General features: G+C 37.4%; 1 protein-coding gene across 1 annotated transcript; it reads right to left on the bottom strand.

Moving 5' to 3' along the window:
- Positions 1 to 6,890: 6,890 nt before the first annotated feature.
- LOC113233817 (DNA-directed RNA polymerase III subunit RPC5) lies at positions 6,891 to 16,607 on the bottom strand. Its single transcript, XM_026469031.1, has 7 exons — positions 16,340 to 16,607; positions 16,046 to 16,264; positions 14,862 to 15,024; positions 13,418 to 13,674; positions 10,626 to 10,797; positions 9,047 to 9,246; positions 6,891 to 7,350 (listed from the first exon to the last, which is right to left on the bottom strand). Exons 1-7 carry the CDS (start codon positions 16,373 to 16,375, stop codon positions 6,928 to 6,930), a joined length of 1,470 nt encoding a protein of 489 aa, XP_026324816.1. The 5' UTR covers positions 16,376 to 16,607; the 3' UTR covers positions 6,891 to 6,927.
- Positions 16,608 to 17,311: the final 704 nt, after the last annotated feature.

Below are 17,311 nucleotides of genomic sequence, written 5' to 3' on the forward strand. Positions count from 1 at the left end.
CGATGCAACATCTCTACGCAGTTGCAGAGGTTCACGGCGTGATGAGACCTCTTCGTCGCCTATAATTCGAGTAGCACGACGCTGTAATTTATCCAAGGCATCGAGTAGGTACTTGGCGGAGCCGTCCCACAAGTGCGAACAATACTCAATGCAAGACCGGACCTGTGTTTTGTACAGCAGGCATAACTGGTCCGGCGTGAAAAACGTCGCACCTTGTTCAGGACTCCAAGTTTCCGTGAGGCTGTTTTGATCACAGATTCGATGTAGCTCCTTGGATTCAAATCACAGCAGATTTCCATACCGAGCAAGGTAAAACTGCTCTGAGGTGAAAGTGCTGTGCTCATCAGAGAAGGCATGGGAAGGAACGGCGACAATTTTGTTGTTAACGCGCAAACCTGTGTTTTCTTGGCGTTGAACTCAACAAGATTTCTAGATCCCCATGCAGAGATGAGGTCCAATATCCTATTGAGCTCACCGACAAGATTAGATCGCTCTCTGTCAGTATCGGCGCGCCCAGCTGCGGGGAATCCGTGATATCCCCCATGAACAGTGCTATCATCTGCATAACAATGAATATTCCCAAGTGGAAGCATATCATTGATATGCAGAAGGAAAAGCGTGGGAGATAGGACGGATCCCTGCGGTACGCCGTTCACATTCACGAACCTCGAAATGCTGCCGTCAGAAACGACGCGAATTCTCCGCTCACGAAGGAAATCGGCAATCCAGCTGCATAACTGGGCTGGTAAACCGTACGCCGGGAGCTTGGAGAGAAGAGCTTTGTGCAAACAAAACAAGTAGTATAGTTATTTCACAAAAAATCTCAATAATACATTTGACCGAAAAGCGACATCTGCGTCAGTTGTGATACCTGTAAAGGTATAGCTGCGGTGAGGTTATTCAAAAATCTCTCACTAGATGTCACTAACGGTGACAAATGCCGAAAGCCAGTACAAAGATCTGTAACAAAAACACGTAAGAGAACTTCGACGGCTCGGTAACTGGACCCGTAGCTCAGTTGGTAAGAAAGTTCTGCAATTCGCAGAAAGTGCGTTTAAGGTTCAGTAGACTAGCATTCGGTCGATCTGCGGTACATGGTTTGACAACAGCTGTAAACCGTTGTTCAAAAAACTAAATATACTACCTTTGGCATGCATGTACATTGGGGATATCTGTGTATTTGCCAAAACATATCCTCAATATTTCAAAACACGTGGTGAAATTAATCAAAGGCAGACTAGATAAAAAATTATGAATCTTTTGTACCAACCTCGTTGCCATAAAGTAATTCATAAGAAAAACTGTTTCAAGATATAATTATTTTCAACAATTTGCCAAATTAAATTAAATTGTTACAAAGGACATACTTTTAAATTACAATTGACAAAATGGCTTTTGACACATTGCTTCTATAGTAAGAAAGAATACTTAGAACTTTCAAATACAAATTTACATTAATTTGAAGTGTAATTAACAGTAGAAGCCGAACATGAAATTAATATTTGCTTGCACGTTGAATATAATGTACGGACAACGGCACATCAGATTACACATTATTGTTCGAAAATCGCCTCCACTGCAAGGGAACAAGATACGTCAATACGTAACTTGATGTGCTGACGTGTGTACCTAATTTTATTTAAGACCTTTATCATTACTGTATTCTGGCAAATAAACGTATTCTACTCTATAAGAGCAATGCTACGATGCAGCATAGACGTGGGTCCTGCTCGGTCGACGAAAATTTTTCTGTGTGTTCGATCTTTGTATTCATAATATTCTTATATTGCTTTTCCACTAAAACACTTGTATCAGTGTTTGGTTTGTTTCAATTATATTTGTCTAATAAGGGCTGGACCGCACTAGTCAGCACAGTTATTAAAAATCGTCACCACGCTTCATGACCAAGCTTGCTGACGAATATAAAACATGGGTTTATACGCGGTGCTGGTGCGTGCCGTCTTGTGGTGTCCAACCTTTTCTGTACCATGACTAATTATTACAACAGGTTGACATAGGCAAGGTATATCTACCTAAACTGCGAGTAATACAAGTTGACAAAATAATATGAAAAAAAAAAAACAAAAAATCAAAGAAAGTAGACTTATAAAGTATTGTTAGTTATAATTACAAAACTTTTCTAAGAGCACATCGTAATATACTCCCAGATACGTAATTCGAGCCAGCTTGCATTTTCAATATTAAATGCTCTTAGCTTAAACAATGCTTGATTGATCAAAAACTATTATGCAACTTTGAAACTAAACGTCCTTAAGTCATTATTGAAAATTTGAATTTAAAAAACCGGAGAAACCTTTTTCTACGATGCTAACTATATTTTTATATTGTAGCCCTTTAAGTATAAAAGTGCAAGATGGATTTATTATAAGGAATTATGTGTCCGGAAGTGATAAGTTCACTTCCGGACACATAATTCCTTGTGTTAAATTATGTAATTATAATATTTTTATTACAAAAAAACCCGACCCCAAAAGCTATCACAAAAATCCGCTTTATAAAAAACGATAACTAAAACGCATATGGGAAGTCCTCGTTAAAACTAATCACGTGAGCCCAAACACAAAGTAGCAGCAGTACTGTTGAAGAGTTTGGTGTCTGCGATTTACCTCAGCGGATCAGCTCTTGGTCATATGATGATTGGTCATTTTATTTTCATTGGAATGACTTCTATGTGCCAAGTTTTATTGAAATCGGTTAACGGAAAGTGGGTGAAATTTAATATACGGGATTCATCCCCTAAGGCGATTAACACACTGCACCGCGACACGCCACGCTGCGTTACTCGCTTCGTAGTTGATCGCCGTAGTGATTGTACATGTAGCCGAGATCCTTCTTTGACAAGAATGGTTAAAAATGCAGAACTCATTCAGGACGCTGCAGTTATACTGTCTATTTGGTTTTTGTTTACTCAAATAAAAAGACACCGAAGATTCAACTTCATTACAAAGATTTAAGAAAATTGAAGATGAATTTTTCAACTACGCACGTATGTCAACTGATGACATGACTGTTCTTGTAGCAGTAGAGCTCCTTGTTCGTCCAGGGAAGTACTGCCACCTTACGTATTTCTGCCGCCAAGCATTACTGTGTTTCGGTTTTGAAGGGTAAGGGTGCTGGTGAAATTACAGGCACATGGGATTTGTCGACTTATGCCTCAGGGTGACGGGCACAGTGGCACTGCCTCTCAGATCTTTGCGATTTAAAGCTCTGAGTGGCACTACAATTGCTATGGACAGGCGTGTAGCTTACCATCAGGCGCACGACTTGTTCGTCCCGCCACTTGACATTATAAAAAAAACTGAATACTTTGATTATTTTTTAGGGAAAATCCGAACGACAATTACTAGAATAGATACATATTGATTAAACATCTGCGCGGTAGTGCGGAGCGCAGTGTGCAATACCTTGCGGTTCGACGCGCCCCTCGGCGCGGGGGCACGGTAAAACCGCGTTCTCAGTATGTTCGACGGTGCGTGTTTTCCATACAAACTGAGGTACTTCAGTACAACGTTAACTAAACGCAGCTCCGGGCTCCGTCGCGGGGTGCGGTGCAGGGTGATAAACGCCTTAGAGGTGGAGGAGGTGGATATAGATTCACAATTATCGGACTTAAGGCGTAACATTAAAAAAAAGTACAGTCGATTTAAGAACTTTTTTTAAGTCGGTTATAGATACAATAGACGTATTATCCACTCTGTGTTACTTCTAAAATGATTATACACTGCCTAATCCGATCTCGCTCATTACAATTGATTTTATCTTACCATGTTTGTGGTACCTAATAATTAGTATTTTGTCTAATTTTAATCAACGCTTTATATATTTAACATTAAATGTTTCAGAAATGATAAATATTTTATGTACGCACAATAACTATTTACTTCTATTTAAATAATTAAAAAAAACAATTTATATTTCATGTTGGTGGCGGCTAAAGGCCAGCGTAAATGGCGGGAGAGAGCATCAAAGAGTTTGTCATGCCTACCAACACACACCGCAAGTGACCCCCAGCGTAGCGCAAAATCCACTGGTATCGGTATTCCAGTGGCATCCGCCGTCAACGGTCACTCGAATTTGATTCCGTTTCACTAGCGACTACATAGCCCGGCGCATTCAGGCAGACTCCAGTACACACCGATGGACTCTGACGAGTACCTTTGCATTCCGTTTTGCAATACCGCAGAGAGAAATGCGCGCGATACTCCGAAGTCGCTCTCAGAACATTGAAATGTACATAAGCCTAATTTCAATTAACAGAGCATAAAATATAAATTTAATGTCCTCTGAATTCTCGTCCGCCAATTTTCGCTGGCCTTAAAGGTGATAATTAAATACGTTACTATAAATAACAGGTGTCTATAGTTATTGTAAAAGCTTAAAGCTCATTATTGATATCGAAAGTAGCACCTTTTGTTGTAAAATGCACAATTACATTTGACAAAAGTTATTTAATTTAAAGTTCTGAATAAAGGCCTGTTCAGACACACGCGTTATACGCTACGGGACTATGGAATACGATATGGAACTATACACATCTATTTGTCCCTATCTACCGACCCGAGAGATAGGGTTTTCCGGAGAGTCTACGGGCTCGATGGCAAGACCAGGGTACAGCGGGCGTCCGGGCCAAGCCCTCCGCCAGTGATACGCCTTTACGGAGTATTTTGTCGCAGGACACTGCGACTAGCATCTCCGGCACTAACCCGGAGAGCTAGTACACGATAAGCTAGATACCCTCCGGTCCCTCCAGCCGCTTACGTTTTTGGGAACTGGAGATACGTCGTTTTTCAGTGTCAGGAAGTGAGCGTGCCTAACAGCTCCGCCACCTATTAGGAGATTTGGTAGTGGACTCAGAGTCGACGGCTTAGGTGGCAACCGTTAGTTGTGCAATGCGCAACGGGAAGTGAGGTATAAGATTCCTGTGCGCGCACAGGTTATAGTGCCCTTCTCGTATATAGCCTCAGATTATTCTCTATATACCTACATATATATCTCTATAACTCAGATATTAGGTGTCAGAATATATTATTCATCATCATTTATTATTATTATGTCAACTAATCGTCACTGGCTTGCGGCCTGTACGGAAGAATTAATTTGTCACTGTTCGTTCGTTCGACGTGGGCGTCATGCGGCGAAACCCTGTTTCGCAAAGCAAGCCAAAAAATAGCGCTTACCTGGGCGGTATGGCGCGGCATCCCGGTTTTACTCTACCTACGGAACTTCATACAAACACCCGGCGGCATACCGCGCGATGTTTTTCGCTACCCACAGAGATAGCAAAAATCTATCTGAACAGGCCTTTAGGTTTCTTAGTTTTATCGTAACGTTGTTCCTTGTTTCATCGTAGTCTATTAGAGATTATTACTAGGGTGTTATACATTGACTTACAAATATGTTATATTAAAGCTTCCTCACACTTCAAAAATACTTTGTTTAGTTACGATTAAGAGTCCGAAAGAAAAATCGCAGAAGTCCACTTACTAGAAGAGCAGCTTGATTTTGACTGCCTCTCCCGATCGAACACTGTGTCTCTTCCGAGTCGAGGCGCATAATTGCGATTCACAACTGGCCGATCGGAAACTTTTGACATTTCAAATCGGAACAATAGTTGATTCAACTCACAAATTAGAAAGATATAGTATGAATCAGGTTCATCTTCTCGCTCAGAAACGATTCCCATTTGAATCAAAATCAGCCTGCACGACGAAGAATAATGTACTGTTAAACACGTACTAAAATGTTAACGTTTTTAGTATTCTATTAAGGTTGTATGTCGCACCAAAAAGTATATTAGTGGAATAAATCATTTATTTCCATTCATACAAATTATTTTATTTCTTTGTTTCTTATGGCACTTTCAAATTAGACGCTTATAAAAGTGCTACATGCGTCAGTGGCGCTGCGGCCGCGCCACTACTAATTTTCATTCAATATTTAGAAGCGCAGCTGCAGCGCCACTGTCGCTCCACAAGCGCGCCGCATTTGTAGACTTGATATTGTATGAAAAACGCGCCCCTGTAGTGCTTCTACAAGCGTCAAATTTGAAGGTGACCTTAGTCATCATAGACTTAAGGCAAACTGGCTCATAGTAGGCTTTGAAGCGCGTGGGAGAAATTAATTTCAGCATTTTCCAAATAAAATATATTTTCTAAGGGCGCGTTCACATTATGTCGTAAGGTTTTATTTATCGTTGGACGACAGTCGCGTCTAGCCTGTTCCCATATTACTATTCGTCGTGACTGTGTCGTAGACGTTTATTTTGTCGTTGAACGATTGTTGTGTAGCCGTTCCCACTAGATCATAACGACAGTTTATCGGTTCACGGCAGCCGCATTATCGTTCGACAGAATCGTTTGAAGTTGCGATTATCTGTCATCATATTTTTATCGCAACGTTTTGTTTATCGTCCGAAGACTGTCGTTCTTGTTCTTCCCATTGTACTACATTTAAATATACAAGACACGACACTTTAAACTGCACGAATATCTGTCGTCACGATATAATGGGAATGTGCTTACTTACTTACTGTAAAATAAGCTCATAGTCCCCCGACGTATTGTTTTATCGAGGGAAGTCAATAGTATTATTACCCAGTATCTTTTGTTGTCATTATCAATAAGAAAACAAGTTGAATTCGTATTTTTTAATATCGAGAACCCGATTTTCCGTGTGGTCGAAATATATCAAAATTTCTATTTAATATATGGTAGTACCACACCAACAAATAACTTTTATTAAATTTTGTAATATTATATAATTGTCAATTCATTAATTAAAAACAGAATTACGATATTTTTTTTATTCCTATTACATTTTTACTTATGCCTCAAACTATACTCATAAAAATGACGTTTGAGGTATATAAATTAATTTAAAAAAACAGTTTAGCTTGTTTAGAAGTATTTACGTAAAATCCTGAACACTACTGGAACTCATATTTCTAGTTCTTTTCCCAACACCTTTCCCCTTCACTTTTCTACCACTGTCCTCATCACTAACACTATTACATCTTGGTTTAGGACTCATAATATCTGAACCAACTGAATCTCTTTGGGACTTCTTTCTTTGCCTTTTAGGTATATTTTCGCCTATTTGCATTTCGTTGAATTGTCTTTGTCTTGCTTCCCAATATAAGTTTTGTCTCTGGATTATATCAGGGTATTTCGCCTCGAAGGCAATGTCTGCTGGAATGAGGAGTTCCCAGCCGGTTCGAGGATTATACTTGGTTATTGATTGCATTATTTCAAGGACGTCCTCAGGCGGCAACCGTACTGCAGCAGCGACTTTCCTCCTGTCCACATACGGGTGTTGAGTGAAAAGGTACAACTGCGAAATAAGTGTTAAATAAGTAAAAAATTAATTTAATTGACATTCATCACACGCACCCCTCATGGAAGAATGGCATAAATGGAGTTACGTCAAAAACGTTTATTACCTCATTAGATACTGAAAAATATAACCCGAGAGGATGTGTGTAATATTTTTCTGTATCTAATGGAACAATTAACATGTTTGACCTAACTCCACTTATGCAATTCTTCCATGGGGGTCACTGTCGTAGCTCAAAGTTGTGGAATTGAGAAAACAGAATTTGAAAATTAAAAAAAAAATACTGAAAGGATCTTATCGCAAATAATGTGATTATTTTTATTTATACATAATACTTAATTATCCATTTGTAAACGAGAATATTGGTTTCATTCAGTTTTATGTTTTTAATTTTCAAATCGTGCTTTCTCAATGTCCCAGTTTTGAATTATGACAGTATTTGGTTTCGTATGCTCTTATTCTGAAATAAGTAAGTAAAACACTTGTGTTATGAAAGTCGGAAACAAAACCACACAAACGCGCGAAATTGCCAAGTTTACAGGGAGCGTTGTAAAATTTTGAATTCACTGAAATGAGCATTACACGTGACTTTAGCATTTCTCAGTTTTATTCGTTAAAGCTCGTTACTTTAAAAGTCGTTCTTGAATAAAACAGAATTGCTACATTCACGTGTTGTGCTCATTTCAGTGAATTCAGAACTTTAAAACGCTCCCCTGTAAACTTGGCAATTTCAACATACCATACTTTACGTAGGGGCCAAACGCAATCTTTGAGATTAAGAGAGGTGACGACTGTTTGGAAGTAATTCTCAACGCGGCGATACCTTACCATACCGCGTACATATGAACCAATGTATGTATATCTAGACACGCGTTAAATTTTTGACATCAGTGCCTCTGCAGTGACAGTTATCACTAGCGACCGCGTAAAATGTTTGTATACAAAATTATGTTTCATCTTCTGACTGCTAGGGGCGCTGTATACAAAATTGTGAAGTAATTTACGCGGTCGCTAGCGACAACTGCCACAGTAATCCATCGAATATATAACCAGAAATAGAGACGAAATAAGGGCCATCCACCCCTGGCTACTCACCACGTAAATGGACCTTATATCACTTTTAAATATCAACTCTCGTTTGCGTTGAAATCACAAATTAGAAAGCTGAAATAGTACAGCGCCAACAACTGACCTGTATGTACATATCCGTATAATTTTAAAAATATTCTGTATTTATTGTAATAAAGATAATATCTCTGACTATGGGCTGTTCCGTACGATGGTGTGGGAAAAACAGCAAAACATCTAATCACAAAACAAAAGGAATCACATTTCATCAGTAATTAAATATTACATATGTAATTTTTCTATTTTCGTCCATTATAGCACAGCTCAAGTAAAACTGCTCGATTTGAAGTGAAACAATTGACGACACCCGTCAATTGCTTCGAATTCGGGCTGGCCAATCGGAGCGCAGTTGTCACCGTAATGATTTGGCAGAAAAGTTTTCAAACAAAATTAAGTGACATTTCGTGTCTATTTCGGGTTATATACTCGATGGAGTAAACTCATGATAAGGCACTGAACTTGCCTTAACTCTATACTTCACGTCACTAGCATAGCGTTCAAATTGGAAGTTAGAAATCGTGACATGTTTTATAGCTGGTCGTAGTTAGGGAAGGATTTGACTAACCACATGGTCTCGTGCGGCGCACATGAGCCTGGGCGGTACAGGCCCGGCACGTGTGTATAGGTCAGCCGACCGCGGCGTCCACAAACCTCGTACGCAGCATGCAACGCCGCCCAGAGTCGCCAGTAGCGTGCTCTCGGACACCGTCACACCCTCCTCAAACCGTAACTGCGCTTGGAGGTCGTTGAATGTCATTAACTTGGCTGTTAATGAACACAAATGCGATATAGTTTCTTCAAAGTCAAATAATCATTATTTTTATGGGTAATTTTTTTAATTTGAAAACGTAATTTTTAAGCTGTCACTGTGCCGACTTCGCTGAGAAGAACGAACACGAAACTCTAGGGATTGCTCTTTTCAAATGAACTTAAATGCTATAGAATACACTTTGAATCATATTTGTGTGGAATCTAGACTCATGTTGTCTTTCTATACATCTTTATATAATACGTAGTCTACAATTATTTTTTATTTTAATGTAAGTTTTAAACTTAGGAAATGGCAATCTTAATACATGCTCCGGAATCTTATTGTAAAAACTTATACAATTACCCCTAAAAGAATCGTTTACCTTAGTTAAACGAAATAGTAGTACCATGAGTTTGGACTTAGTTCTATGGTTTATATTATGGATATCTTCTTTCTTAACGAAATTATGTATATTTTTACGGGCACACAATTGTTTTTTCAATTTTATTTGGACGAAGAGAGAATTATTTATTCGGCATTACTGAAAACCAGCGTAACGAGGTGTTTTCACAAGTCTCGTTATAAAAAGTTACATCATTTTGGTAACATTTTAAATGCGACTCATTGTTTTGTGTTTTATTCTATGGTTATTTTATTTTTTGTTATAATTTTGACATAAGTTTACCAAATCAACTATTTTTCTTTCTTTCTTTCATATTATTCATGAATGATATCGAGTCTCAAGAGGAAATTGCATACGTTTCTATAACTTTGGATGATTTGGTATTTATAAGGTTTAAAACTATAAGTTTTTACGTAGTTTGGATGTTAAAAGTCCTCGAGAGTGATCAATTTGGCACTTTAAGGTAGCTTCAACAAATGATACTTTAAATAATATATGTGAACAAATGTCTATTAATAAAAAGTGATCCCCGGAATTTCTTACTCATTCTTCTCAGGAAATATGCGACACGAATAATTAGTCGCATTGTTTAATCAATTTGTCTAATTCGAGTATAATTATTTGTTTGAACTATCCTTTAGTCAGAAAACAGGCCACGGAAGTAGGGTTTCTGTAACTTATTCTTAAGTCAAAAGTAATTCTGAGTTTAAGAAACTGTAAAATTCAATAGTTTATAGGCTTCAATAGTTATGTGCTTGGTATACAATAGCACAAAACCAGGCAAGGAATGAAATTATAACAGCAATGGAATATTTATTTTATGCCAACATTCAGTGCGACACCATCAAGACATATAAACTGGTAAAATTCTTTGTTGATATTTGAATGATATAGTTCATAAAGCGTTCAAATTTGCAGTTTAAAATAGGTAGTTTTATGTGTAGCAAAATGTTCCAGGAAGTTTTAGGTAGTATTATCAAGTTGCCTTACCACTAATAAGTAAACGTTTAATTTGTTCAACGAGTGGTAGTATCTCTTCAGATTTGGCGTCTGCCTCCTCGTGTAATGGCGGCGGCACCAGCACGCGTAGATACTCCCGCCCGGGCATGTTAAGGGTCACTCCGTCAGACGTCGTAGCACTAAATAACTTTAGACGCTCCAACTGCAAAGACATACCAATACAGATTTTAAAACTTTTGTGGTTACTCACTAAATCGTAAACATGACCGAATTTCACATTTCCGCAGTCAGCTCAAATGGCTTTCTATCCGTCTCCGCAGGAATTTGCATATTGTGTCCATTCTTCATAATATTTTACATAACCCTGTGTGTCCCAGGTACCTGAAAGAGGTCCCAGGATAAACCCTGTCGCTCTCTTGTTAGGTCCCTGTTATCTTTTCCATGCTTCAATTCCGGTTTCTATTCTCACTCCTTCACTGTTCATGCGGTCAGGCTTTGGAATGGACTTCCTATTACTGTTCACGAAAGTAAATCGTTAGCTATTTTTAAAGTGAGAGTTAAAGAGCATTATTTGTCTACTATTCCATCCATATCTTAGGTATTATTATATTATAAAATATGTATTTATCTAACTATTTATACAATTTATAACAATTTAATAATAGGGGTTAAAGTATGAAATTGCCGATTTGTACTGAAAATCTAAATTGTTTATTTTTTAAATTTTTAACAAATTTATTTAATCAAAATAGTTGCCATTATTATCTATACATTGCTGCCATCTAATGGGAAGGTTATTAATGCCTTTGCGATAGAACTCCGACGATCTAGACTGCACAAACTGTGTGAAAGCATTTTGTACTGCCTCCTGGGAAGAAAACTTCTTGTCACGTAGATAATTGTCCAAATCACGAAAAAAATGGTAGTCCGTTGGAGCAAGGTCTGGTGAATACGGAGGATGACGAATGGTTTCTAACTGCAGTTCCTGAAGGGTCAAAATGGTTTCTCGTGCTGTGTGAGGTCTCGCGTTGTCGTGGAGCAATAATGGTGAAGATCGATTCATGAGTCGGGGCTGTTTTACTGCTAGTTTTGTCAACATGGTTCGGAGTTCGGCACAATAGACATCTGCCGTTATTGCTTGACCAGATCGGAGAAAACTATAGTGAATAACACCATGCTGAGACCACCAAACAGTTACCATTACCTTTTTATTGGTAAGTTTTGCTTTAGGACACTGTTGTGGCATTTGACCTGGGGTCAGCCATTGCATTTTTCTTTTCCGGTTATCATAAAGAATCCACTTTTCATCACATGTTACAATTCGATCCAATATTCCTTCATTTCTGTACCGGTTCAACAAGGCAACACAAGTTTCAACACGCGTTTCTTTCTGCAGATCAGTCAAATCATGAGGCACCCATTTTTCGTATTTTTTTATTTTATTGATTTGACGCAAGTGAGTCAATATTGTGGGTAAGGTAACGTTAAACCATGCCGCTAATTCCTGGGTAGTTTGACTAGGATCGGCTTCCACTATCTCTCTTAATTCATCGTTATTCACCTGTGTGGGCGGTCTTCCTCGTGGCTCGTTCTTTAAGTCGAAATTTCCATCACGAAAGCGTTTAAACCAAAATCGCACGGTGCGTTCATTAATAGACCCCTCTCCAAACGCAGCATTGATATTGCGGGCTGTTTCTGCCGCGTTAGTTCCGCGTCGGAACTCGTATTCAAAAATCACTCGAATTTTCGCAGTATCCATCTTTCTTGTCTAAATTGAATAACAAAAACAATTGAAAGTCGATATTCAAATGTTTCAAATTTAAAAAAAAAAATCACAGAAACCATTTGAAAAAAGTTTCATTCGAAAACCTCAAACCATGAAGATTCTATGAAAATTCAAAGAACCTATTGCAATAAAACGGCAATTTCATACTTTAACACCTAATACTATTATATTATTTTTACATTACTTTTTTTTTATTGTGCATGTATGCCTCTTCTTTTAGTTATAGTGTCCTGTATTCAGGTCTGCAGGAAGAAAGTTCTATTAGAAATAAGCAGAATCTTTTGTTTTAATTTTCCTTGTATTCATCGTGACTTGCTGTAATTTTCCTGTACAATAAACTATTAAAAAAATAAATTTAAAAAAATCAGCAAAAAAATGATAAATTGCAGCAGTGACGGTCAAAACGAAACTTGTGATAACCAATATTACTGCCATATTAACCCGTTATTGTACTGTTGCAGTTAAGCCAGCACCAACACCCAGAATCCAAAATTAATTCTGACTATATAAGTCTTACTATTCTAGAAATATGTTAGTCTTGGCTTCAGATTTTGTTCTGGTCACATACCCTAAATCACATCTACTAAAAAGAGCAGATTCTCCGCAATGGCAATTTTGTAACAATCTCGAAGATACTACATTTAATGGAGTGTGACCATTACATGGCTATGAAAAGCCAATTTCAATTAGGAGATATATGGAAGATTGGGTGATTGAATGTTGTACTAAATAACCCATTAGCTAAGAGGGCCAAAACTCATATGTAGGGTCAGATAGACTTATATTATCCACAGGAATTAACATTACAAGGTCGACATTAATATCCCAGTGTTACAGGTCTAAAGTAAATTTAAAAAGTCTTATTGATGCACAAAAGTTGTAGAACAGAATGTTGTTGTTTCTTTTGTTGTGGTTTGATTTGCCATCATCATTATGTTATTCTTTTTACTTTCTAGAATAATCTATGGTAAATAAAAACAATGCTACAGCATTGAGTTGCCAATTTCCCATTCAAATAACAATGAAGAAAACTTACATCAGCATGATCTGAATCAGAGTGCTTCCAAAGGGAATTGTACCATGGTTCTGCATTTATCTTCTGTATCAAGGTCTCATAGGACTTCTCACGTGCCTTCTTTGCCAGTTCCGTCTCCTGTCTCGCAAACTTCACAATCACTTGTTGTGCTTCTGGTTCTTTCTCTTCATCATCAGAGTTATCTGTTTTGTTTTTGTCATGCTTCTTTTTGTCTTGCTTGTCGAAATATGAACAAGACGGTCGAAGTTGCAAAATTCCTACAAGGTCAATACAAAAATGTCAATGTACGAATATCTCAACTGGGTATTTAGTGTGGATGTCTACATGCTATGTTCCTTTCACATCTCTGTCATTTCCTTCACTCCCGTCAGTCCTTTTGTACTTAGTCGCTGATTTCAGACATAAAATATTAAGATAACAATTTTGTAATGTTAGCATTACTGTTTCAGTTTTAAAAGGGTGCTGGTGAAATTGCAGGCACATGGGGCTTGTCAACTTATGTCTCATGGTGACAGACGCAGTAGCAGTGCCCCTCAGATCTTTGTAATTTGGCCAGGTGTGTCGCTTACCGCCAGGCATACAACTTGTATGTCCCATCACTCAATGTCATAAAAAAAAAACAAGTTCACAATTTCTAAGAAAAAACATGACAATAATCGCACAAGTGCTAAGTATAATTAAAGGGTGATACCAATAAATAAATATGTTTATTTATTTATTAATATATATATATATGTATTTATTATTATACTCATAGACCCTCATCACTGCGACCATTGACTGATCTATTGTGATTACCACTAATTACAGTGCAGAGGCAAGGCCAACAGCATTGAAGAACTGAAGAACTTTTCTGGCTCCGACAGAGTTAATGTCCTCTGGTTGTGGCATGTGCCTTCCAGTACGGATCTTGAGTAAATGAACAGGAGTTACATACGACTTGTGGCAGAATCTACATTCTCTATTCTCTCTCTGCCCAATATTTGACATGCGCTTGTTTAAGCCACAATGCCCTGTTAGGCTCTAGTGAGCATACTTATGCCTTTCCTGTCCAATGACATCTTCTCTATAGTGCTTGGCACTGTAGGCAGACATCAGAGCTTTTGAATGCTCAAGACCCTTGTTTTGTAGCCACACTTCTCAGGAGAGGTGTGTGCTCTCATTTAGCAGAGTGAGCTTTACCAGGCTGTATGCTATCCTTATGAAGGGTTCGGGTCCAACAAAGGTATTTATTTATAGCCTTTATTGCTGATTAGCGAGAATAAACTTACATATATTAACTTATTTAATATAGAAATAAATGAGATGCTTAATGTTACTCAAATGTTTCATATTACTCAAACTACATTTGTGTTAACTCGGTAACTTCAGCTTGTCTTAAGACATAGGTCTCTTTCAGAGCTTTCCAGTTCTCCCCACCTCTTGCTAAATAAATATTGCTTACCTTTAATGGGTGTAAGATGAAGTTCTTTATCTTGTAAAATTGCCACAGCGTAATGGTCAATGTCCGTGCATGGCATGCTGCTCTCATATACTATTTTGTCCATTACACAATTTTGGAAGTAAGGTGCTTTATCTCTGTCTTTTTCTCTGACAAATCTCAAGTCCTGACAAAAGAGGTTGGATTGGTTATATGAGATCAACATCTCATTTCCTACACTACTATTTTGATTATAATAAAAGGAAAATAAATTTAGCAACATTCATATTTTTGTTATTAAAGCACTTTGTAAAGATAAAAGACTTCAAAATATGGTGGGGAAGGACTGTGCATTACCATCGCACTGTTTGAGGGGCGGGAGGGGGTGGGGACCATACATGCAAAATTTCAAAGTTAGGATGTTAATAGTTTTCGAGATATTAATTTTTGAAAATTCGAAAAAATAACTTCAAAAGTCATTCATTCATTTCACACCAAAGAGCGGAGTAAATCCCTACCCCGAGCCCCTGAGTCAGGAGTTACGGACGCCCCCACTTTCTGCGTTAAATGAGAAACTTAATTTAACCAAAAACCAGGCAAAATCCTAGTTCATGCTGTCTATGAACTTCTTGAATTATAATATAATTTCGGAAACACAAACAAATTCACTTCTGTCTTTTATCATATTATACTCTCCTGACCTACAGATTGTGGGACGCAACCAAGATTTAACCTGGGTAAAATTAATTTGTTTTCATAAATAAAAGCATTCATACTAAATCTAGTAAATTTCAATCTTAAATGTACAATTACTTAATAATTTATGCTTTTTATTATATATTGCGCAAAAATTTTATAAACAACACAAAAAAATAAACATTTTTGTTAATTGTTTTTTTACGAAAATGTATTCTTTTGAGTTATTTATAAAATGTTACTGCAACAACCAAACGCCGTGCTTTCCTAACCTACATAACCTGTTCCATAACATTTATTTTCGAATATTTCAATAATTTTTATTATCAAAAACTACGAGTTTCCTAAAGCTAATATTGTAGGATTAGACTGTTAACTATGTAGTCTATTCACCATATTAATTTCAACTCTCAACTCATGCGATGGTAATGTACAAAAAGAGCCACAAAAACTACACAGACCATACAAAATCATTGAACTGCATACAATGAAAAAGTTATAGCAGTAGATACCTGCATGCCATCAGTATTAATAGCAATCTGTTCGCCTTTAGAAGCGCTGTACTTGTCGCTGTCGATGTCCAGACTGATTTCAAGCCGCACAATTTGATTCTTAGGTTTGAAAGAGGCTTTAGCTACATGTACGCTTTCCCAATCTTTATTTGCAGGCCTAACTGGGTACTGATATACGTACAAGCAGTCAGTCAGTGCTTGTGACAGAAATATGGGGATCTAAAACAATTGAGTGCATATTTTATTTAACATATCCTATTCTTGTAGCACCGATTTACTTGGTAACTGTCTTACCTCATCCACTACAGGATCGTCGTCGTCTTCTATCATTTTGCAAGCTACAATAAATTGACTTTGTGATGTTAATTATATTAATTATTTCTACACATATTGAACCAAATAATTAAATCCAATGCAACAACTTTTAATGCAAGTATCGTAACGTAACGCAACGCCTCTCGTAATTCCAGAATACTATTGGTCGTAATAAATAATTCGGCACGGCATGCAAGTATAGTATAACTCTGGCGCGGTGTTTTGACGTTTAAAATTGATAGAAAAATAAATAGATTAAATAGCATGGCATAGCACTAACCATGTGCTCAAGGAACACACCAGTGTTGCCAGGTCAAATCTGAAAAAATCTGTGTATGTTGCACCAAAAAAACAGATGCTTAACTTTTCTTCAAACATTGATTGAAGAAAAGTTCAGCGATTTTCTTCAAACATTGATTGATCATTTTTAACCGACTTCAAAAAGAAGGAGATTCTTAATTCGACTGTATTTCTTTTTATGTATGTTACGCGATAATTTTGTTGGAAAAATGGTACAGTTAAGAGCACATCAAGCATGACACTTTGTATAATTTGTATAATGACATTTGTATAATTGACAATGACACTTTGTTTAGTTAAATGATTGGCGTGTGACCACATATAGACGCACGACTCAATCTTTGACCTTGTAAACTTCAACCTCATCAGTTCGGAATGAAGTTTCATATTCCATGCTCGTGGAGCTTGCTTTAATCCACATAAAGCTTTATATAAGCGGCATACATAATCTTCTTTACCTTTTTCCTCAAATCATTCAGACTGCTGCACGTAGACGGTTTCGTTTAAGTCTCCATTGAGGAATGCCGTCTTCACATCCATTTGATCTATATGTAGTTTTATGTAAGCAGCCATAGCTAAAGTTCTCAGTGAGCTATGTCTGACAACAGGTGAAAAAGCAGTGAAAAAGTATCAAAATAATCAATGCCTCTA

This window comes from Hyposmocoma kahamanoa, unplaced genomic scaffold (assembly GCF_003589595.1).
Source record: "Hyposmocoma kahamanoa isolate Upper Pololo Valley unplaced genomic scaffold, ASM358959v1 80, whole genome shotgun sequence".
In the NCBI taxonomy this organism is placed as follows: domain Eukaryota; kingdom Metazoa; phylum Arthropoda; class Insecta; order Lepidoptera; family Cosmopterigidae; genus Hyposmocoma; species Hyposmocoma kahamanoa.